Source organism: Caretta caretta, chromosome 19 (assembly GCF_965140235.1).
Source record: "Caretta caretta isolate rCarCar2 chromosome 19, rCarCar1.hap1, whole genome shotgun sequence".
Lineage (NCBI taxonomy): Eukaryota > Metazoa > Chordata > Testudines > Cheloniidae > Caretta > Caretta caretta.
The window spans coordinates 7821065-7844995 of NC_134224.1; the positions used below are offsets into that span (position 1 = coordinate 7821065).

The 23931-nt window shown below is 53.1% G+C and overlaps 1 protein-coding gene across 3 annotated transcripts; it reads right to left on the reverse strand.

Annotated features, from left to right (window-relative positions):
• Window positions 1-9298: 9298 nt before the first annotated feature.
• HPCAL4 (hippocalcin like 4) lies at window positions 9299-23482 on the reverse strand. 3 transcript variants are annotated; one of them, XM_048825974.2, is made up of 4 exons: window positions 23319-23482; window positions 14059-14228; window positions 12829-13044; window positions 9299-11655 (listed from the first exon to the last, which is right to left on the reverse strand). In XM_048825974.2, exons 2-4 carry the CDS (start codon window positions 14218-14220, stop codon window positions 11458-11460), a joined length of 576 nt encoding a protein of 191 aa, XP_048681931.1. In that variant the 5' UTR covers window positions 14221-14228; window positions 23319-23482; the 3' UTR covers window positions 9299-11457. The 3 variants fall into 3 exon arrangements, with proteins under 3 accessions (XP_048681931.1, XP_048681932.1, XP_048681930.1); XM_048825975.2 differs by lacking the exon at window positions 23319-23482 and adding an exon at window positions 17724-17747; XM_048825973.2 differs by lacking the exon at window positions 23319-23482 and adding an exon at window positions 15995-16018.
• Between the last annotated feature and the right edge of the window lie 449 nt (window positions 23483-23931).

Here is a 23931-nt window from a genome sequence, read left to right on the forward strand (position 1 = left end):
CTGGGCGGGGGCGCTTTATAGGGGCCGCCCGCCCTGCGCCGAGATCGCAGGGGCCAGCTGGCTTAACCCGTGCGGCGCTGGAGCCTGCCGGGCTCTTCCCGCAAGCCGGGCGGCAAACCAGCGCCGGGCCGGGCTGCGCCTCGGGGGACCGGCGCTGCAGACCCGGGCAGGGCCCCCCCGGCTCGTCCTTCGGCGCCCCGGGCAGGGCACCTGGCTGGGACTCAGGCCGCCTGGGTTCCCCGGCTGGGTCCGCCCCGGTGTGACTTCGGGCCAGTCACCTGCTGCCCGTGCCTCTGTTTCCCCTCTTGAGATCCGCGGTACTCAAGCGAAGGCTTTGGAGGCGCTTTAATGGGTCTCCTGCGGCTCTTCGCAGCACACGGTATTCAAAGGACCTTGAGTGGGTATCTGGCACTCGAGTATCTGAAGCCATGAATTCACACCACGGGGGGGGCCCTTTGGGGTAATGCTGATCGCTGATTTGGCTCCTGAACCCCTGAGGTCCGAGTATGGCTGCTTTAGACCGTAAGCCCACGGACTCTTTTATTATGTGTATGCACCGCACCTAGGCCCCTGGGGCCTTGATCCCTGTCGGAGCCCCTGGGGGCTACAGCAATAACTTTGCCCTTCTTTTTATCTGGGACATAGATGCTGTTCAAGGGAGAGGGGTGCAAGGGTAGTCGGGGCGCTAAGAAAAGACATACCCCCCGAGATCTGCAAAGGTATTCGGGCTTCTAACCTCGACTGGAGTCAATGGGAGTTAGGAGCCTAATTAACCTTTGAAGATCTAAGCCAAGGCCCCTGCCCCGAGGAGCTAACTCAGAGGCTGCAAATCAGTGCAGGAGGTTTGGCAAATGGAGTGCGTTTTAAGGAAAGATCCCGAGTAAGTGAGGAAGGGTGCCTGGGGATAGGAGGGTGCTCCCAAAATCGAGGATGGCAGGAAAGATGGCTCAAAGCTGAGAGTGGGGGAAGGAGGCAAAGGGAAGGGATAGAAGAGGGGGTACAAAGGAGCGGGAGGGATGAAATGGTAATAATAAAACCTAACTCTGTATAGTGCTTGTCGTCAGTCAATCCCCCAATGCTTCACCATCTTTAATGTATTTATCTTCACACAACCCCTGTGAGCAGGAGAGTTATCCCTGATGTGCAGACAGGGAACTGAGACTCAGAGAGGTTAAGTGACTTGCCCAAAGTCACACAGGACATCTGTGGCAGAGCTAGGAATTGCACCTGAGCCTGCCAAGTGCTGGGATATGGCCTTAACCATTTAGGGTGGAGTTATGCAAAGCCCTGCAAGAGAAGAGGAGCTTCCATTGGGTGCTGCAGCAGAGAGGGTGTTGGTGCAAGGACTGCCAGGGTTGGAGCCCTGGGAGAGGAAGATGAGCTAAGCAGTGACATTTTGGGGAGATGAGATGCAGGCAGGTTGTGCTAGTCAAGGCATAAGGGGTGGAGAGAGGAAAGGTTGGAATCTAGAGGATGGATGAGGCAGGAAACTAGAATTTGGCAAGGGTCTATCTGGGGGCAGCAGAGAGGAACCCCACATTGTGAAGCTGGGGGCCAGGGAGGGTGATGGAGTTCTTGGCAGTGACGGAGACCTGCCCACCTTTAGATAAGCTGATGAAGGGCAGGTTTAGTCCTGCTGGTGGACTGCAAATCACCCAGAGTAGTTGCTGCAAACCCAGTGCTGGGTAAATGTCAGGGAGACTTGAAACCCCGGTGGGAACGGCGTAAGTTCATCATCCTCCAGCAGGCTACTCGGGGACAAACAGATCCACGGCTTGGCAGCCTGAGATGGAGACACTGCAGTGCACTCAGCAGGATTCACCCACTCGTCCTCTGAGTCCCTGCAGGGGGGACCATAGCTGTGCATTAGTGAATGGAATTATTAATCTTACTCATTAGCTAATAAATCATCTCCCAAGTGGATTCATTTGTATAACCCAGCCCCTCTGAGTGAAGTCGGAGGCCCAACTGTAACTGCTAAAAACACCTTTTGGGACAAACTGTAAAAGGAAACCCTTTGCCCTAAATGCAAAGCCCAGAACCCACTGAATCCAGGCTGCAGAGCAGCAGGAGGCTGACCCCCCCCCCCCTCGCTGAACACACGATAAAAGAAAGCAGCTTCTGCTTCAACGTTATCTGAAACGGCAAACGCCCCTTTATTGCAAAGCCTGGAACCGATCCACACCCTAACCCGCCCCTGGAGAGGGTCACTGCAAAGGCTCTGCTGAGCTGAACCTTCAGACTAGAGCTGGTCAGAAAAATTCAGACGGAAGTTTTCCATAGGAAAATGCTGTTTCCCTGAAATCAAAATGTTTCCCAGGCACCTGTCGACTTTGGTGAACCATTAGAAAAGTTTCAAAATCAAAGTGGAGTGTTTCATTTCAACTTCCACGTTTACACTATTTATTATTGGATCGTCATCATATATAACATTCTATATTATGCTGTAACATTTCATTTCAACAGTTGTTTCAAGGTTTCTAAATCAAAATGCTTTAGACTCTTCCCTTCTGTGAATAGTTCAACCTTTTGTCCAGATTTGGGACAAAACAAATTTCAAAAGGTCAGAATTTTCCACGGGACAGAAATCCCATTTTCTGCCCAAGTCCACTTCAGACCAAGGGAGCCAACAACCTCCCCCTAAACTAAATGATCCTCAAGGCGCTAGATCAAGACCTGTGAAACAACCGTATAGGAGTCACTGGGAAGAACAGATCAAAACCAACAAACCAGGCTGTTAGGGACACCTGGGTGGCCCAGCAGCCTCATCACAGTGAAATGTGTAGAACTCAAACCAAATACAGAATCAGGGCCCGTCCATTAGGGATGGAAACTGAACATCACAAAGCACAACCCTGGCAGGAAGGCACGAGGATGAGAGACAACACCCCACCACACAGCAACCTGCTACTGGATCAGTCAAAATGGGCTATGGTGACAAAGAGACCCAGCGGATAAGGCCCCCAACCCCGTGGGCAGCGCCATGCTGGGTGAATTGTATTGGTCTCTGACAGGACCCTGAGGGTGTTGGCCTATTTACACTTTGGCAGCCATGAGGAATTTTAGTCAGGACCCCCACTCATGGACTTTGAGTGTAGCAAGGGACTGTTGTCAAGGATCCCATCCTCTCCCTTAGAATGGGGCACTGTCCTAGTGCCAGGACTCACCCTTTCTGCCTGTGAGATGCAACAAGGTCCTTAGATATGCATTTTGCACAATATTTCATTGAGCAATTAAGGGTTCATTTTCAGAGCTGATTGCCCAGGGGCTAATCAGACCAGCAGGTGCCTGCTCTCTTCTTGTTAGCTAGAAGCACCAGGGAATGGACAAAACCCAAGACACTGTTGCATCTCATGTTCTAACTGGCACCTAAGGCTGGGGACAATGGTGCTGCACAGGGTGTTGCTGGAGAACATCACTGGCTTCAGAGCTGGCTCCCGTGCTGTGTTGATCCTGAACTGCTTGGAAATCCTCTCCGTTTGGTAACAGTTTGCCTTTGACAAAGGACCCCAGGAAGTGCTTTGCTAGTCTCCATACACAGCAACTACACCAGTGCAGGAGTGGGAGGGTGGCCACTGAGAGAAGAAGCTACTTCACCATCCCTCCTGGAACAGATCCAGCTATTCCAGGCCAAGGCTTAAGTTACTGCCCTTTCTAATAGCATCTCTGGCTCGTTACCAGGATCAAGGTCTGGGGCTTGCACACAGAATAATACGGTTGTGTGATCTGTACAGTTTCTCCTTCCCCAGACACTTGCAGAGCTACCCCCACATGGAAAGTTCAAGGCAACCCCATCTAACTGACCTCATCCCCCGATACGCTCAGGAGACTATTTTGTTGGGGCAAAGCTTTCAAGTTCCCCTGACCCCGTCCCCGACTCGTATTCATGCCCAAAGCTTTTGTAACTGCAGCCCACCCGTGACCCAGACAACTGGCCGGGCGAAGGCACCCACTGTGACCTGCAAGCAGCCTGCGGCCCCCTTTGGAAATCTTAGGCATAGTGTGCGGATCCCCAGGGTTCACGCATCACAGCTTGAAAAACAACGGATCTAACTCCCGTCTAGGTGACGGTGGGAAAGGCGCCGGAGTCCCATCTACACTAGGGCGGCCAGCTGCACTACTGCCAGTGGAATAACTGGAGAGTTCCTGAAAAAATACCACTGGCGCCCAGGCTTGGCCATTTCTCTTCTTCGACTGTACACGCCCCGGGGCAGCGACTCAGCCCCTCTCAGGATCAGGCCCTTCGTCGCCCAGCCCCGCACACGCTGTTGGAACTGAGCAAGAAAGGAGGGCGGCAGTCGGGGGAGAGCGGGGTTTGCCAAGTCAGCCTGCCTCAGTGCCTCAAAGCGTGGCTGAGCACCCACGCTGCGGGGAACCCTGTGGGCACTTTGCTGCTGAAGACGTGCCAGGACCTTTTTTTTAAAAAAAATAAAAGTCTTTTAAGATGCTAATACAACAAGAGTTCCCTAGCAACCGGGGCTCAGTCATTATCTTAACAAGTATGTGATGGGGGGGGGGGTGGGAATGGGGGAAAGAAGAGATCAAAACAGAAGGAAGAATGAGGCAGCCAAGGGAAGGAGACTGAAAAGAAGGAAGGGGAACAAAAAGGCGGGGGGGGGGGGAAGAACTGCAGAGCCTGGGGATGGCTCACCAATGAGCAATGGAGTCTTCCCCCACCCTCGCTTATAGCTATTTATAGTGTAGTCGTGCCTAGGAGTCCCAGGTAGAGTCCAGGCCCTGCTGTACTAGGTGCTGTACATACAAGAGCACTGTTCTCCAGCCCAGGTTAGCAATGACTGGGTAGGGGTACCATGCAGTGGCAGTCTGGTAGCCCCCCTGGGAGAGGAGTTTGCTGGGTCTCCATCCAGTTCCCAGGGGCCCAAGGACAACCGGCCCACTCCTAGCAAGCTCAGCAGAATGCCTGTGCTGGGGCCCTTCCTGCCTTGGGGGGGTGGGGGGTGGGCACATGACAATGAGACTGGCATCATCTCTGGCCCCGGAGCTGTCTGACAACTCCCATGAGCCCTAAATTCATTGCAAGCTAAAAGCCGGAGGCGGAGGAGAGCGAAAGGGAATGACACAGCGAGAAGCTGGCCCAGCCCGAGAGGAGTGGGCTGCAGGCCGCCTGGCAGCGGGACTCAAAGCTCCTTCTGTGCCTGGGTGTTCCACTGCCCTCTAGTGGAACGAGAGCCCCATGCGCAGGTCCTGTGACCGAGCAGCAAATGACCAAGGGGTTCCTTCCACAGGAGCGGGGGTATTAAAACATGCCGCTCCCATCAGAAGGCTCAGTGCATTTGCCCCCGGCGCCCTCGGTCCTTGCTACAAGTTTGCGTTTTCTTTCAGGAAGAAAGCGCTGTTAAGTGGTTAGAGCAGGGAGTCAGGGCTGCTGGGGGGGGTTGCATCCCAACCCTGCCTCACCTCAGACAAGGCCGTTAACCTCTCTGGGCCTCAGTTTTGCCATGTGTGAAATGGGGCTGATACTCACCTACCTCCCAGAGGTGGGGGTGAGGCTTCCACCACTCCCAACAGCCCAGTCATCCCCTTTGGTAGATATTTTGAGCCAGGTCCTGCTAGCCGCACATTAGTGGCAACCTGCTGGGGCTCCTTTGGCTGTCTTGGATTTGTTATACCGGCTGAGCTCAATGAGCAGAGCAGCATGGGCCCTTCAGTGGTGTCTTGGGCTGCAGTCAGCCCTGTCTCCGATCACATCGGCATCTGTCATCAATCCCTTGCAGACAGAAACGCAGGAGTGCACGTCAGCTTGCCCTTCGTTTGACCTTGCCTGTTGTGGTTGCCACTCCCCATTTATAATGGACAACTGCCGTCTCCCATAAGAATTACATTCCCTCCCTCCTCTAAAGTAATTCGCATCCAGTTTTGGGCAGCAGGGAGCCTTTGCCCTGGCCTCTCTTTTACAGGGAAAGTCAGTGAAGGGAGCAAGGACAGGACTGGAAAACAAGCCAGGTTCTCCGCTGCGTGACACTGTTGCGGTTCCTTATCCCAGCCGGCTCCCTCGAGCAGCGTGCGTGACTGGAGCGCCACTGAGGCAGGGTGAAGAGGCAGGAGCTAAAGCTGTAGCAAACTGGAGCCGCACCCAGGTTTGGCCACATGGGAAAACTGACCCCACTAGCTACCGTGGAATAGACAATTTGCAGTAGCTCCTTGGGTGGATGCTCTGTCCCTGCATAAATGGGATTTTATTCCACAATGATTACTCTGCTTTGGGACACTAATTATTCCAGAATCAAGTGACTTTTCTTCCAGAGTAGAGCGTCCACACAGGGAGCTATTCTGGAATAGCTGTTTCAGGGATTGTCTACATGGAGAAATTGACTGGGAGAGGGATAGGGCATGGGAAGTCAAGGTACAGCCCTGGACCCACATGGGACTGTAAAATTTTGAGGGCAAGGACTCTCTCAGCCTGTGCTAGGTACTCTACAAACCCAATGGGACTCCATTCTCGGGTGGTCCCTAGGCTCTACTGTAATAATAATCATAGGGAACCAGGCCAACGGCTGCTCTTGGGCTCTCTGTCTCTGCTGTTGTGCCAGGTGGTATATGAGTGGACGAACTACATCTGCCTAATTCTTTGCTATGTAAGAACACCCTGGCATCTGAAACAAAATATGGAGGTGGTAGTGGTACCCTGGCCTCTTGGACTAGTTGGTCATAAGAGGTCATCAAAACATCTCCCAGCTGGAGGATGCTGCACCTTCCCCTGGGAACAAGGGATCTGGGGACATGTCTGGTCCCATCACTGCTCACGCAGAGTGAGCTGGGAGGAACAAATACAAAATGCAAGAATTTTCACACATTGCTCCAGGCTTGTTATTGCCTCTCCTTATTTTCTAGGATCTTCAGCTTGGGAAGGGGGATTCCTTGCTGCCGAACAGAAAAGCAAGAGCCAGGGGCAGGTACAGTCCAAGGGCTGCTCGCATGATTTGCTCAGGAGAACCCAGAGCTCACGTCACATTCAGACTGCACAGCTTCCTGTCTGGGTGATGGAGCAGTGCAAAGCCAAGCCCAGGTGCTGACTTTAATCAGATAAACTAGCTTTGTGATCCTTTGGCACAAGCTGTACCTGTTGTGAACATGGCATATGAGCATGTGGGTGTGACACTTGGGGGGGGGGTTGCAAGCTGCCAGGACAGCTCTTGGTGCTGCAAAGTGTGGGTGCCTCTGGGGGCCAAGGCACAATCCAGCATTAAGGTCTATAGTGCAGATCTGGGACAGCTCTAACAGTGATGCTCGCACAAATGGAGCCGAGCAGAGGTGATATGGAGAGGAAATGCCGATTGATCGAGTGGTGAGTTCTAGGCCCAGCTCTGCCACTGATTCATGCTCTGGTTTTAGGCGACTCCCACACTCCCTGTGTTTCACTTTGTACAATTAAAATGTCAAGAACAGACTATATGACTGCTAGGCAATAGTGCTACAGCAGGGCACAGTATGAATTCCATTCAAAAGCTCAGAGACCTTATTTTAAAGCCTCTTATTCCCTCCCCCCCCCCCCATGTCTTGGATGCTCTGCTCATTTTTCCTTTCAGGAATTTAATAGGTGACCAAGTGGCCTTTGGGCCATCACTATCCCTCTCCCGGACACTCTGCTCTAGTGAGCTCTGCAGGAAAGCGGGCTAAGGGGCATGCTAGGCATTGTTCCGCAAGAGCTCTGGGCTGGGCCACCAGCCCCCTGCAACTGGCCAAGAAACTGGTGCTTCCGCTCCAGCTGGGGCAACTGCCCTGAGCCAGCACCAAGCAGCTCCAGGTTCTATCCATCCTTCCCCCTGCCCCCTTCGGAAGGGCTGACTGAATGGGCTTCGTACAGGGGTAAGCTGGGGAATATAAATGCCCACCCCCTCCAGGCACTCCAACCCCCCCCCGCAGAGAGACGCGCAGCAACCCACGGCTACAGTGATGTTCACAGCCCCTGCACCCACCTCACCCCCCACCCTGAGGGCTTGGGTAGTGGCTCTATGAATTTTGGGTTCTGCGGCTACAGCCCAGCCCTTAATTGATAATCATGTTGATTACAGTAGGGCCTGAGGGGCCCTTGAGGCTAAGTGCACTCCCCCTGCTCAGGGGATCAGGCCCTTCTGGAGCATGCCCTGAAGCAGCTGGCACCCAAACGTCTCTTTAGGGAGAGGTACACAGCCCTAAAGGACCCATGGGACAGCCCTGCAGAGGCTGGAGGTCACAGGGCTTGGGGCTAACTATTGCCCTGTAGACATTTGGGCTTGGACTGGTGCCTGGACTCTAGGGACCCCCCCCTCCCCCCCAGAGGGGGATGGGCCTCACAGCCCAGACTCCGCCCCAATCTCAAAAACGTCTACAGGGCAACGTTTAGCCCCAAAGCCTGAGCCTGTGTAAATGGCCCTGAGCTTGGACCCTCAGTGCAGAGGTGTTTTTATAGACATCCCCTTTGGGGAATAGGCTCTACGCCCACCGTGCACATGGAGCAAGGGGTGGGATCTGGCCCTACATTTGGCTTCGTAGGAGACAGGACTCTGCCAGAGAGCGTGGAAATAAGGTTCATCCACAGCCAAGCCAGGGTGCTGCTTTGGTGGGGACAGAGAGAGAAAACGCAGGAGCCTTGGGGAGGGTGAATTTTTGCTCAGAGTTGTCAGGGGCATTTCAACCCCCACATTCAGGGTACCCACATTCAGAACGCCCACAAACAAACAAACCAACTGAGTGAAGTTGCCTGAGGAAAGAGACTGTTTCCCCCTTCACTCAGCTGCCATGGACCTTACTCACAGGGCAGGGGTGAGCTCATCAGTGTTATTCCCAGGCCAGGATGTGCAGGTCCTCAGGGTATCTGAAGAGCCCTATGACCCAAGTCTCAGAGGCAGATGCTGATCATGGTGTGTGTTTTGGGTCCCCCCCCCATTGGATGAGTTCTTTTTTTTGGGCGGGTGGGTCTAGTGAGAACTCTTGCTGCCCACATCAGCCCACCTCCCTCCCTTGGGAGAAGTTAAGAAGTCTCACCTCTCAGTTACCTCCTCACCTCAGGCCTGTAGCTGGCTGCAGCTCCCCAGGGGCTCAAGAGCCCAGCAAGGATTCTAGGAGGAGTCACGTAACATCCCAGGGCTGGCCCTTTCCATAAATCCTCCATCAGCCTCACTCCAGGTGGAACGGCCCGTGGCAGGAATGGGCAACAGGCTGGAGCCGGTGCAGTGGTCAGAATTTTGTTGACCACTGAGAAGAAAAAGCCACAGGGGAAACCAAGCGGACACTGGTGATTATTGCAGCAGGCGGTTACGCTGCCCTGGCGTTACCAATAACGGCTCCGCAGAAACCCTTGTGGGACACATTTTATTTTTCAGTTAAAAAAATATATAAACAACTCCACGGCTTCCTAACAGTTATTACAATAATCAAAACCACAATGAGCAGACTAGATACACATCTGTGAACAAACAACTGTCCTGGGGTTGGAGAAGGGCGGAGGCAGCAGGCTGGGGAGGGGAGATGCTGTTAAAAAGGTCTCATTAAATCACTCCCAGGCCCTCAAACCTACTCTGTGAAGCAGCGCCTCCTGGCTGGATAGGTCCTTTGGAGACAACCACCACCTGATCCCAGCTAGTCAGCTGCTCCCCAGGTCACTCCCACAACCCGCCACTGCGTCTCTCTGCCCTCCACCACCGGCCTGTGGGGATCTTCTCCCTGGAGAACACCCCTGACCCAGACTCTCACCACATTTCACCCCATCACACCTGTGCTGTTGTCCCCCAGCTTCAGACAGCCCCTTCTATCTTCCCCCCTCACTTTATACCCTCTCCAGGTGGGATGCTGCTGCCGCCGAGAGGTAACACCACCACCCAGCTGCAAAGGTCACATAAGTGCTGAGCAACGCCTGGCACTCTGGCCTGCGCTGCGGGTTGTCCCTCCACCCTGCTGTGCTTAGGAGCAGAAGCAACACCCAGGACTCAAACAGAAAATCGAGCCAGTCTCTTCCAACTAAGCTAGACTGGCCTAAGACTCTTCCTGCCCCGAGGAGATAAAGGCAGAAGATACCCACCTCTAGCAATGCCACCAATGGGCAGAATCTCTGTATTCCACCCTCAGCAGAGGTCTCAAGCCTGTACTTACCATTAATGACAAACCCACCCAAATCACAAGGAACTCACTTCTACGAACCTGCACTAACATTCGCAGTAAGCGTTCATGTGAACAGCGAGACGTCTACTCAGCTCTGGCCTCCCTTGGACCCAAGAGCAATTTGAACACGGGACCAGCCCCAACATGCCAGGGCAACAGGAAAAGGGACCCTTGAGATTAGATGGGCAATGGCTTGATTTCAGGGCTGTCTTTGACGGGAGCATACAGTATCAATAGCTCCTTCCTTAGCCCACTGAGAAGGCCTGTATTCAATGGTTGCTTTGATTTCTGGTTGGCCTGGGGAACAGAGGGGGCAGTTTAAATACAGATTAATTTCAAGATGAAAAGAGGGGTGCATGGAAATGCATTTGAACCCAAAAGCTGCTGGCTCTGCAATGCTATGCGTTAGCCAGACAGAACACGGCACTCTGGGATTTTACAGTGAGACCATATGGAAAGAGGAGGCAGAAATCAGTTATTTCTAAACGTCTCACAATGCCGCAAGTGCCTCATCTATGGGAGCCCTGCAACCAACGCTGGCTGCAGCGAAAGGAGAGGCCGAAAGGTGGGTGCTGGAGGGAGGTGGAGACTGCAGGACGGCAACTCTATTGTGAGGCTAAGGATTGGGGCCCAGGGCACTGAGCTCGGGAGCTCTATTCTGTCAGGGCCCAGTTCTGGCTAGTTCAATTTGGGGCTCCGTGGACTGGGGTATGTCGTGTGGGAGAGAAGAGACAGTCAGGACTGGCAGCAAGGGGCACTGCAAAACCTAGTTTGGGGCATCACCAGGAATCAGGTTTGGGGCAGGGGGGAGGGAGGGAGAAATTTGCTGGTTTCAAATAGGCCCTGACAGGATAACCCAGCTGGGGCTGTAGGAACTGGAACTAGGGATGAGAAACAGCATTTTGGGGGAGCCAGAAGGCTTGATGTTGGTTATGGGGTGAACACTGCCTTGGACAGTGCACTTCAGGGCTCTGGGGAATTTAAGTACTGAGGAGGCTTAAACTGGTATTGAGGGCTAGGTGGGAAAAGAAGAGCAGATGAGCTCCTGGCAGTGTGATCCCAGGATGGATTGATAGGGGATGGGCTGTGGGGTTGAACACACTCCAGGGATTTTTGTGGGGAGGGATTGTTGGGGGGGTTCTAATGTGGCTCAGGCAGTCCCTTCAGGGGTGGGGGGCTCAGGGAGTGGGATGTAGAGGTGAGGAAGTGGAAGGCTGCAAGCAGAACGGACTCTGCCCCAGGCAGCCAAGTACACAGCTCTGGGAAGCAGGGGCTGGGTGCATGGTTCTGGGGAGGGCGGTAACCGGTATGCTGGGGCACGTGGCCTCGGACAGTCCAGCTGGAGTCTGCGGGGAAAGGCTATTTCTGCATGTCGCACTGCAGGAGGAGGACAATAGAGGGGTCGCTCTTGGCAGCTTCCTTGAACTCTTCCAGGGTGATCTGGTCATCCTTGTCCTTGTCCATCTTGGTGAAGATCTTGTCAACCCGCTGCTGGGGCGTCAGCCCGTCCTGGTTCATTCTCATCATGATGACCGTCCCCACCATCTTGTAAATAGCCTGAGGCATGAAGGACAGAGGGAAGGAGGGTGAAGTGAAGAGGGCCCCTTCTGCACGGCAGTAACACCATGCTAGCAGGGACAGGGCTGAGTAGGTCCACACAGCAAGTGAAGGGGTGGTTGGAGCACAGACAGGTGTACCTATGCTAGCTTTAATCCAGCTAGCGCGAGTAACAATAGCATGGCACAGGGAGGCATGGGCTTGTACTGGATTGCAAGCCCATGCCTCCACAGCCACACAGCTACTGTTAGCCACACTAACTGGATTAAAGGCTAGGCCTACCTGCGCTACAAACCACCCCTTCACCTGAAGCCCTGCCCACCCACCTACTTGAACGGCCCCCACCCATGCTGCTGCAGCTTCAGGACTGCTGTTCCTTGAGCTAGCTTTGATCTAGCACAAGTAGGTGGACACATGCTGCAGTCACACCTTACTGACTGCAGTGTAGACACCCCCCCCCGGCGAGGTCTATGGCTGCACCTGCAGCCATGGGTAACTTCCAGCTTGGACTGAGCTAGTGTGTTTTAAAGAGTAGAGTCATGCAAGTAGATACTGGGGGACAGGTGTGATGGTATCAGGTGGCAACCCTGTACCACCACCCATGTAGCCATGGTTACACAGCTATTTTGCAATATGCTAGATCTACCTTTGCCAAAAGTTAGACCCTAGGCTGCAGTGTAGACATACGGCAGCAGGGAAGAAGAGACTGGCGGGTGAGTGATTGTGGGCCAAACTGTCTGCTGATGTCACCTGGTGCCATTCCAGTCAGCACAGAGCCACATCAGTTAACACCGGCAGATCTGGCCTGGCATGCCTTCAGGGCTCAGTCTGCACCTGAAGCAGGGCATTCATTGCCAGAGCATAGGGACTTTGTTCTTGGGAGGGATGTAGGAAGGTCAGAGTAGCCTGGAGGGGAGGGTGAATGCTCTGGGGGATATGGATTTACCACTAGGGGCCCCGGAGTGTTTATTACCTATGGTTCAGGGCATACTGGAGCTGCTTTTGAGTTTGAACACTCATGAGCTGCAATGTTTTGAAGGGGCTTCTATTCTAGTTGCTTGGTCCTGCTCTCCAACCTCCCATCAGTGCTGGGGTGAACGATCAGAACAAGCCCACTGCAGCGTCTGACCCCACTGTCTTCACAGAGACAGAGAGGCCGGTGCAGTCTCATACCTCAATTATTTCTAGCATCTCCAAGCGGGTTATCTTCCCATCTCCATCTAGGTCATACATCTCGAAGGCCCAGTTCAGCTTCTGCTCAAAGCTTCCCCTGGAGGTGACTGACAGGGCACAGATGAACTCCCGGAAGTCGATCGTCCCATCACTGTTCTTATCAAATGTGCGGAAGGCGTGCTGAGCAAACTTGGAAGCATCTCCATATGGGAAAAACTGCAGGGTGAGAAGAGGCTAGTAAGAGATCTAGAGATAGAGGACCTGCAGTGCAAGGGAGCATATGGGATTCATTGCTGCTTAGAGACAGAGCTACACACAGAATCTGTATTTCTAGTATAGAGAGATAGAGGGCATCATCAACTTAGAGAGAATAGCTGCGGGGGACAAGGAGTAAGAGTTGGACCTATTTGATTCTAGGCACAAATCTGTGAAGGCCTGGCCGAACCAAGAACTTTAGAGGACTTCTTTAGCCCCACCACTATGGCAAGTTTGAGTAGCAGCTGTGTTAGTCTTTATCTGCAAAAAGACCTGAAGTACTTGTGGCACCTTAGAGACTAACCAATTTATTTGAGCATAAGCTTTTGTGAGCTACAGCTCACTTCATCAGATGTATGCCACTATGGTAAAAGGCTTATCTAACTTTTAAGGGAATCTGAGCTCTAAATATGGCCACTTTCTATCACTGCAGAGAAAGGGGTGTGGAAAGACACCCGGGCAATCATACTTCAGGAGACAAATTCAGGGCATCTCTCAGCCTGCAGACAGAGGGTAGCACAGAAGGTTTTAGGGGCAGGGGGTTATGATCTGGCTCTGACTGGACTTGGAAGGAAAAATCAAACATTCTGTAGCTTAGAGCAGTCAGGGGTTCTGTGGCTCCAGCCCAGGATCCTGCTAGCAGAGGGAGATCGACTAGATCTTTGCAACCACAATCCATCCCTCAGGCTGTGCTGTGCCAGCCATGGCCAGCAACAAGTACCAATTTCATCCTAACCATAAAACTCTCCTGGGCCCAGACAGCACCAGCAGTGAAGGAGGCGGTTCAGTGGTGCTCTGGACTTCTAGTTGGTCTAGCACTACCCATTTGCTTTGCCGTCACCCAGGTGAGTTAGTGGTCTCAGCTAGTTACCAAATGCAGCCTTTTAAACAGCCGTAGCCCCATGTTTCCCGGCAGCTTACTCACTGCCTGCCCCCATCCACCCAACACTGACCATCTTCTTCCCTCCCCTGTACCTTGATGTAGAGCTGCTGGAATTCATCCAGGTTGAGGATGCCGGTGGGACAGTCCTTCAGGAAGCCCTTATACCACTGCTTTAGCTCTTGCTCACTGAACTCTGTGCTTCTCACCAGGTCATCCAGCATCTCAGGGGCCAGCTTACTGTTGTGTTTTCCCATCACGGACTCTGGAAAGATCAGCAGTTCTTAGATGCTGAAGTACTAACCGTGTTGGGGAGAGGGCTGCGAGACAGGCATTCTTGGGCTCCCTTCCCAACTCTGCCACGTCTCCATCTCTGTACTACAGTTTCCCCCGTTCCCTCTCTGCAAAGTGAGGGTTGTCATGCTGACCAGCCTCATGGGTGTGCATGGGAGGGTTCGCAAGTTAAGCTTGGTACAAAGCACTGGTGTTGTCAAAGGTCCTGGAAGCAACAAGTATCAACATGGCCAACATTTCAGAGGAGACAGAAACACTACTGGAAAAGCCAGTGACTGATGAATGTGACTCACAAGCCACCTCTCCCATGGACCAAAGCCCTGAGAAGACCTGCCTGCCCTCCCCACCACTTGGTGGGGCTGTTTGCAGCTTGGATGTTTCCATACTAACCATGCTTCATGCTACTACAAGTGTTGCTGGTTTTGTGACTAGGGCCACCCGGGCTCCTACAGAGAAGAGACTAGACAGCTGATCCCAGGAGTGCCATCTGACATTCTAAAACTTGTCTGGACACCATGAGACCTCAGCCAACACCTCACCTGCCAGTCATGGCCAGTAAAACCTCAGTACCCAGTGACTGTCTCATGGCACCTGCCACAGCGTAAGATAGGTTTTAGGAGCAGCTGAGAAGCTCACAATACTGGACTCCTGCTGGAATCGCAAGGCCATTAAGAATCATCTTGTTCAGAGTTTTTCCTGGGATGATTTCATAAGCCCCCAAAAGCAGCATGACTGGGTGGAATTTTGAGGACATGTCTCACTGCCAGGGAGTTGAAGTAGCAGCTGGGAACCCTTTTCCTCTCTTCCCCATGGCTGTTGAGGGCCAAACTGGCCAAGACATGGCCAGAACACCCTCCCTCTAGCTGGAAGAAAGAGCAGGGCACCTTAATGCCGTGCGCTCTGGCACAAACCTCTGGGAATGGAGTCAGGAAGGCATCAGATCTGCCCAGTAAGGAAGCCTCCAGCAATCATCCAACACTGTCGGTTCTAACAGTGCTAGAAGGTCTCTTGGCCAAGAGAGCCAGCTTCCCCCCAGTGCTGGGGCAAGGCCAGAATGCCTATGGGGGAGTGGGAGCGGGTGGCTGGTGGTAGCTGCAGCAGCAAGGGGTTGGGGGGCGGGGCTTTCCATGAAAATGTTTAAAAAGAACAAGCCAAAGCTGTGAAGTCAGAGCATTTGGTGGTCTGTGCTATGAAGGGTTAAATAAAACTAGTATTCATTGAGAAAAAATGAAAGGGGTGGGGCAGAGCCCAGGGGAGCCCTTGTCAGTGTTTTGGGGGTGGTGTCACCCCCAACTTTCCAAGGCAGGGAGAGGCAAGGGAGGGAGAAGAGGATGTTCTTGGAACAGTCTCACCTGTGCGGTTCCCATTCAGGATAGAGTTGGCAACAGTGTGACCTTGCCCACTACTCTCTTGGGTTTACTGCGAGACTCCTGATATTTGAGGTTGAATTTGAAGCCCTGCTGCCTGCAGTCCCGCGTGTACAGAAGGAGCTCTGCTTTTTATGTTTTTTTAAAAGTACATTTCTAGCCCTCATGGATGCAGAGGGAGAGCTTGGGGGGGGGGGGGGGGGAGTCACATGAGTATCCCAAGAAACTCGGAACCAAGAACACCAAAAACAAACTAGAGAAAAAAAGAGTCCTGTGTGTGGTTTGTTTTTTTGTTTAAACAAACAGGGGCTGGCAATCCTGAGCTTCCCCCCACTCCCTCCCATTACTTTGCTCAGACAGAACGACCCACCTTTTAGTCCAAAAGGCGTGCCCTTGGGCCACATCTAAGAATTCCAGATAATGGTGTCGCCAGCATGGACCTAGGGAGGAATTTGAGACATCTCTGCACCCAGAACACACCCTCCTTCTCCACATAAGGCCGGCTGCTTTTTCCTCCCAACGCAAGTGTCAATAGACTAGATCTGGAGGGAAGGGCTCAGGGAACAAATAGGCCTGCAGCAAAATATCCGAGTAGCCATGGATAATAATCTGGTGCTGTTTGCTGTAGTCAGAGCAGGGAGGCAGGATTTCCGACTTCTATTCATGACTCTGCATTGCTCTCCAAGCTCAGGCAAGTCACAGGTCAGCCTTTGTGCCTCAGTTTCCCCATCTATAGAACAGCTGTTATACCTCTCCAAGTGGAGCACTGTTAGTCTTAATCAGTGCCTGAGAAATGCTTTGAGATTCTTATATTACAGGTGCAATAGAAGGGCAAAGTATTTACTGCTTGATGAATTCCTGAGTGGGGAACCTGTGTCTAATGAATTCCAGCCATAGATACCAAACCCCCACTGTGGGCGGTTAACTAGAGAGCAAAGGAGGGGGTAGAGGTGCTCCAGAGAGGTCATTCCTAGCACAACCACCCCAGACATAGGTCCCAAGGCACAGGTCCCAAGGCACAGCCCAAGACTTTCAATTCTAAAGCAGATACTTGAGCAAACGGAGTAAATCTATGAACAAGTAGAAGTAGTAAGCTCTCATCCCTCATGCACCAACCAGCAGAGGGCGACACCATTTAGCAAGTGTTACCCTAGGCTGCAGTATTGTGGATGTCAGGATTTCAAAAGTGTGTTGGGGCATCTCTGACATTTGCCTTTCTGCATCAGTCAGCCCTTTATAAAAGGGCACGAGCTTTCAGGCAGCTCCTTCCATCCCCAGGCTCTCCCACAGCACTACAGAGAAGCAAAATACTGGCAAATCAGGGAATGCCTAGGCAAAGAAAGAATCTGCCCAGCTTTCAGCAACTGCTCCCACACATCCTGGGTCATTATTTGCTGTTTAATCGAATGGCAGATGGTTGGCCAGGAGGACACTGGTGTTACCTTGTATGCTCAAAAAAAAATTAGATGTTTAAATTCACCAAGAGACAGACCGGAACAGACAAGCCCAGATCTCAGTTTGATGCATCTTCCAAAATACGGCACTTTAAGTGCAAGTGATTTACAGACATCTGCTTTGGCACTCCTTTGTCTCCCCAACCAGCTTCCCCCTCTATGCCTGCCTCTTCCTGTACTGTCCTGGGTTTCCCAGGACATCTTGTTCCTTGCCCCAAGATAAGCGAGAGACGGTCACCGAGTCTCAAAATGCTCACAAAAAAGGGATGTTTCAGAGTAACAGCAGTGTTAGTCTGTATTTGCAAAAAGAAAAGGAGGACTTGTGGCACCTTAGAGACTAACCAATTTATTTGAGCATAAGCTTTCGTGAGCTACAGCTCACTTCATCGGACGCATACTGTGGATGAAGTGAGCTGTAGCTCACGAAAGCTTATGCTCAAATAAATTGGTTAGTCAAAAAAGGGATGCTCCTTCCTAGCATAGACCTCAGCAGCTAAACTCCTTCCTGCTTCTCTGTGCCATTGGCATTTCCCGGCCCAAGTCTTGAACCTGCAACCGTCTACAGAAGTGACGGAGCGGATAAATGCCCCAGTGCAATCAGAAGTTTTGCCATTGATTTCAGTGAAGATCAGAGGCTGAGCCAACCTTGTTTGGGATCACAGGCCAGTCGTCTAAGTCTCTTGGTATGGATGTTAATTTCTGTGTCCTGGATACTGTGCAATCAGGCATGCAGGAAGAGCGCTTGCCCTATAAGCAGAGCTGGCTGGCGGAGGGACCGTCCCACCCTGCACAAGAGAAGGTGTGTCAGGCATCTAGTCCCCTGCTGCGGTGTTCTCCTCCAGTGATTCTCGCTGTTGAGCAATTGGAGACAAACGTAGGAGTCTAGATCTGCAAGTTTAACCTTCAGAGAGCTCAGGGCCTGGGAGTGATGTCACTGGGTCCTTTGATTTCTGATGCCTCCCCCCCAAGTATGGCACAGGGGCTGCCCCATTGCTGAACAAGAGGACGACTTCCCAATTACACTAGGCCAAGTTCACCCCCCATCTCACATTAACTGCCGCCTAGCTCAACCCACTCACTCTCTGCTTTGCACTCTCTCCCAATGAGGCATGGTGGAGAACTGCTGGAGGGGGAGAAGCAGGCTCCTGGAAGAGCATAAGCTCTACCCAGCCCTTGTCTTAGAATCACCCCTTGAACCTCAGCAGGTTTCTCAGCAGAGGTGGATTTTGCTCCAACACACGTGGGCCAGGGGATTTTATCATGGGACTCTGTGGCACCATCTGGGAACAGAAGGCAGAACACCAGCAACTGCATGCTTGGTACGGACACTTCATCTCCAAGCTCAGAGCTGATCCCAGAGAGTTACTGGTTGAAATGAGACCTGGGTTAGTGACAGGCAGGGACCCAGTCATGACACCATATGATGCAGATTCCCTCATCTCCTCTGCGGGGGGGGGGGGGGGGGGGAAGCTCTCCCTGAGGGCCTAAATGCTCCAAGCCACCCAGTTACTGCTCTCCCCATTCTGCAGGTGGAGTTTTGGGTTTGTATCCTGCCTGGCCCCTCACCCCCCTTCCCCAATCTTTACTGCATGAATGGGCTAGAACGATGCCACAGCCTTGGAGCTCTTGCTCGGCAATGGGCATTTGGCTTAGACAAAGCGGAAGGATCTCTAAGCAGAGTTTGGATGTTTCAAGAACCCCCGTTTAGAAATTCCAAGCTTTGCTTTCCTAGAGCCCCCCACCCATCCCCTTCAAGCCTGGCAACTGATGGCCCCCACCCTGCCACACCCCAGAATAGCTGCAGCCAAACTCAATCCTTCTCAGCATCCCCGAGCCAAGTGCCTTGACTGCCACAGACATCAATGGGAGCCGAGGGCACTTAACATCATGAAGGACCTGGCCTTGCCCTAGCTTGGGTCTTTTCTGTCTAATTCCCCCCCCCCCCCCCCCCAGCGACTTCCCGTCCCTGCAACTTCACCCACTGCAGAAGCAACACACAATGGAAGGGCATGTCAATGCAGCTTCCCCCACCTCCCAAAAAACCACCTCTACACCCTCCCCTGCACTGGACTGTCTCCAGACCCAAGTGGGGCAGACACTGCCCAAATTCCTGGTCTCCGACATCCCTCCCCGGGTCAAGCATAGGGAGGCGCAGCTGCAAGGGGACGGAGGCCAAGCCACCCCCTTCACTCCCCTTCCCCCAGGTTTGTTTGTGCTCACGCTAAGGGGGGCAGGGACAATCTCCGCATTACTCTGGTACATATAGGAGCTGGTGCTGAGGAGGTTGCCATGGCGACAGCTCCGCTGTGGAGAGATGGTTGCCAACAGTAGCAGCATTCCCAAAGCTACCAGCCAACTCTTCCCCCTGTGCCTTTTACTTCCACAGATCTTCGCGCTTCAGCCAAAAACCACAAGATTAAATCACTCTTTGGAGCAAGAAGGGGGGGGTGAGGAAATCATGGCTAGTGGTCCCAACTGGGAGGTCAAAGCAAAATCAGGTTCCCTCTACATCCCTCACCAGTGCTTGTCCCCTGAGACTTGAAGTAGAGCATCTGGCTTTCGAGATCTTTGGGTCCCTCATATAAAGCGGTCTGCACCTTTCGCTTCAGGGCTACCTGCCCCCATATTTTAAAGGGGTGGATCCTTTGATCCTAATGAAGGAGATCAAATGCTGCAATGCTTGATCTCAGCCACTCCATGGCCAGCACCATCAGCTTCAGAGGGGACAAAAGTCCATGCCAAGGGGAAGCTCCCTGTGCCCCCCTCCCCACCCCACTCTTATGCCAAGAGTCAGCCTGAGAAGTTCAAAGCAGGAAAATGTGTGAGTCCCTGCTGCATGCTCACAGACCCGTCTTCCTAAAGACCTGCATAACAACCTTAGAGTCCAGCTTCATTTTACAGGGTGGGAGGGGGGGGGGGTCACAGCCACTGCCTTGGGGAGTGCATCCGTTCTCCAGAAAGCTTAACGAGCCTGCAGACCTGGGTCTGGGAAATCTAACAGGGTCACGTGTGCTAAACAGAACTGGCCTGGGCCAGTACCACTTGGATGGGAGATCTCCCAGGAACAGCAGAGTGCAGGACGTGCTGTTGAGGATTCTTCTGAGCCAAAACTGGTCACGTATCCCAGCTTGGTGCTGCTACTGGGAGAGATGCCACCTGTCACATGCTGTTTGCAAGACAAAGTCCCAATTCCTTGTTACTATTAAAGGCTGTATGTTTCTTGGGGTGGAAAGGAGATGTGGGGGGGTGGGGTGTGTGTGTGAAGAGATCAGTGTTAAACTCATGCCCTGGCTGAAACCAGACTTGGGTCAATTCCTTTCTTCCCACTTCTAGTTCTCCCTGCAGTGCTAATTGAGAGCAGTGGCCAGAGCATAAGTCTGGGAGCCAGGAACACTGCAGTGCTCGTTCCAGCCATGCTGCCTTGAGCAAGTCACGTCACCTCTCCGTGCTTCCCGAGTCCTCCATCTGCACAATGGGAAGACGCTTACCTGTCTCAGTTTTCCTTCTAAACTGTGGTGCAATTATGCCCTTTCACAATAGCTATGCTCCACCCCAGAAGTGGCTGTATTTCAGCCGCCAAGTGACAGGATCCCAAGCTACAGCCAGTAAATCAGTTTACGCCTGCAGAGTGCTGTGGGCTGAAAGATGTGGTGTGAGTGTATTTGCTAGACACAGCAAGCCAAAGCACAAGAGTAATTCTCTTGGACTCACATAGTGCATGGAAATTCTCCATTCTCTGTGTTTTCCATCTTGCTGCAGAGATTTATTATTCTGAATGTCAGAGAAAGGCCTTAGATACAGCTGTTCTGTCCCCCCCCCCCAGTCCCTCTGATTGTGGGGCTCAGATCGTCTCCTGGAGTCCCCCTTCCTTCTGTTTAGTGGGACCGTGTTTCTCTGCAGATCACCACAAGTTCTGGATTGATTCTAGGCACAGGCCAGCTCTGCTACTGAGAGAATTAACCCTCTTGCTCCTAAAGTAGTCAGGGTTTTCCTGGTGCAAGAGTCATTGCTATGAACAAAGGCAGAAGAATTGCTGGGCAGGTGGGTTCAAAGTAAGGGAGATGGCTGGGCTTGAGGGATTCCCTCCAGTGTGCAGAGACAGGAAGGATGATCCTTCCCAGTAGATGCCCATGTCGGCTGGAGTGGGCACACTTTGCATAAGAACAGTGAGACCTGTTTGAGGAATGCTGCAGGGTACAGGTGGTATTTGCATGGTCACTATTCAGCAGGAGCGGAGCCAGCACCCTGGGAGCAGCAGGAAGAGGTGACAGGAGATTGCAGCATGTGATCAGCCCTGTGGGTTTGGGCAGGCAGACATTTCATGTGTAGGTCTGTCAGGAGTGTAACACACCTGTGTATGTAATATCTAGCCAGGTTACACACACACAAAGAATGCGTATGTTCAAGTTGTGCACTCATATCCATTGTGTGCGCAGAGGGGAGCGTACAAGGGCTGTGTGCGTGGGTGTACACACACAAGATGGGAATGTGTAGAGCAGGGACACTAAAGCCATATTTCTGAGGCTGCCATTTGATGCAAATTTTAAGAGCCAGGGAATAAAGAGCCATCCCAGGCTGGGATAATTCCATTTTGTCCAGGGAAGGGGAGTGAACCCCAGAGGCAGGAAATTACATCTTGATCACTGGAACAAGGGATTACGTGGAGACATTCATGGTTGCCTGTGGGACTGTGCAGGATGAAAGGAGCTGTAGAATTTATCATCGTGTCCCCACGCAAGCTGCTGCACAAACAGTTAAAAAAACCATAGCAACGGACTGATGCAAGACATCGTTTGTGAGCTGTGTACGTTCCATTGTGGGGACATCGGCACTGTGCGTGCCTAGACACACACATTACACCGTGTGCAATCCAAAGATGCGGGCACATGGTTGAGTTTGGAAAGGGCTCCTCCATTCCACAGGCTGGAGCGTGTGTTACATTGTTCGTTCTCCATCATGCAATGAGGGAGGGTTCTGAGGGTTCTCCGAGATAAGGAGAACCCAGCCCACATGCCTCCAGAGTTTGGATTGGTGAAAAGATAACAGGACCTCGATGAAACAAATCGCCCTGTGACCAGCTGCCTGCGTGCTCCTCACTGTACCTGCTGCAGGCAGTGAGGAATAGGAAAAACAAACAAACAAAAAACCATGGCAAGCACCCTGGTGGGTTGAAACCCTGGTGAGCTGGCCTGTTGTTGCGACCAAACATGGGGCTCTGGATTGCAGAGACTGTTTTTTTGGAGACACTGGCTTCCAGAATAGCAATGCCACACTTACACGGGCCAGTTACAATACCTCTTACTGAGATTCCCCTCCCAAACCAGGGCTTTCCCAGGGCAATGACAAGATGGCTGCTTTTATGGTTGGGGGAGAGAATCTAAAGCTTTGGTACATAGAGGAACTAACTAGCACTAGTGTATGTGCAGGAATGACCCCCTTACTGCCCCCCCCCCATACAATAAAGCATAAATTAAAACAACCCTTACAGTACCTCCCCCCAGCCCACCTCCCCCACATACACTCATAAAAATCACACTGCTGGGATCTGCAGCACGACACTGTCCTAGTAGGAGGCAAACAAAGGGATGGGGTAGAGAGGGGCATCTGTGCACATGTCTCCCCAAAGCTCTTAAGGGTCTTTGACTGAGGTTGGTTTGGAGGCTCCCCTGGGCTTATTTGCAGAACAGCCCCCTCCTGAGAGCCAGCCTATACCCCACCTCCATTTCCCAAAGGAAGGGCTCCCCACACCTGCCAGCCACGCTGGGATTTTAGATCGGGCACTGCACACACTAAACCCGCTGCCAGAGCGGTGGGAAACTTTGCAGAAGGAGCAGCAAGAGTTCTGGGTTGATGCCAGCTTGGGGCAAGCTCAGAGATGGAGCCTATAGGGCACTTGAGCCAAGGACCCAAACACACCCCGCACCCCCTTTGCAATAGATGCTACCAGTACAGCACCCGGCTGGGACCAGCTCCTGCGATGCCCCAGACACAGCTCGCTCAGCGAGGGGCTCTGAGCCAGAAGAGGGGGGCGAGCAGAGCAGGCCACATGACAGGGCCAGCTGGCCGAGCAGACCCACTGCTCCCCCCCCCGCCCCCACCCCTTGAATCACAACACATCGTGTGATCATCAGCTATTGCTCAACCTCCATTTTATTTCCAGCAAGCCCCCTTTTGTCCCCCAACCCCACAGGGGCTAGAGGAGCCCCTGGGGCATTTCTCACCCTCCCAGGTGCCTCTTACCTTGCAGCTGGGCTGGGATGCAGGGGAAGCGGCCGTCGTCCCTCTGGGCCAGCGAGGTGTCAACCCCAGGGGCGGTGTCTCAGGAGAGGGGGGACGCCTCCTGCCCATGCACTCAAGCGAGCCCCGGCTTTCCCCCACCTGATCTGCCCGCGGGCTGCGGCTCCCTCTCTCTTGTATCCCTATGTGCCCCGCCCCGCTCGGAAGGGAGGCGCCGGATTGGTCCCGCCGGCAGGCTGATTGGGAGAGGAGGGTGTCAGTCAGCAGAGCCTGCTTCAGCTGGGGCCGGGGACATGCTGCCGGGCTGCCTGGCCGCTGGGCTGAATCGTGCCCGCTTTGCTCAGGGGCGCGGGGAGTTTGCTCCCGGGTTAACAGGGGGTGGCCTGGGCTCTGTCTTCTCCCGGATAAGGGCCTGGTGGGACTGGGAGAGATGCAGGATATTATAGGGAGACAAAGGGGGGGGGTACCTTTCATTAGACCAACTTCTGGGGCGAGAGGCGAGCTTTCCAGCCCACCCCGGGCTCTTCTGCAGCTGGTTCCTGCCAGCGACACCACACCTGGTGGTTGTTCCCTTCCCCTTCCCCTGCCCCCCGCCCCGCCCCACTGCAGCATCCCA

What these genes read in the sequence shown, in the direction of transcription:
- HPCAL4 (XM_048825974.2), bottom strand. Translation starts at nt 14,220, where the DNA reads ATGGGAAAACACAACAGTAAGCTGGCCCCTGAGATGCTGGATGACCTG. An exon ending in TCCAGCAGCTCTACATCAAG is followed by an intron (nt 13,045 to 14,058) that starts GTACAGGGGAGG and finishes CTCACCCTGCAG; the next exon opens with TTTTTCCCATATGGAGATGC. An exon ending in AGATGCTAGAAATAATTGAG is followed by an intron (nt 11,656 to 12,828) that starts GTATGAGACTGC and finishes TTCATGCCTCAG; the next exon opens with GCTATTTACAAGATGGTGGG.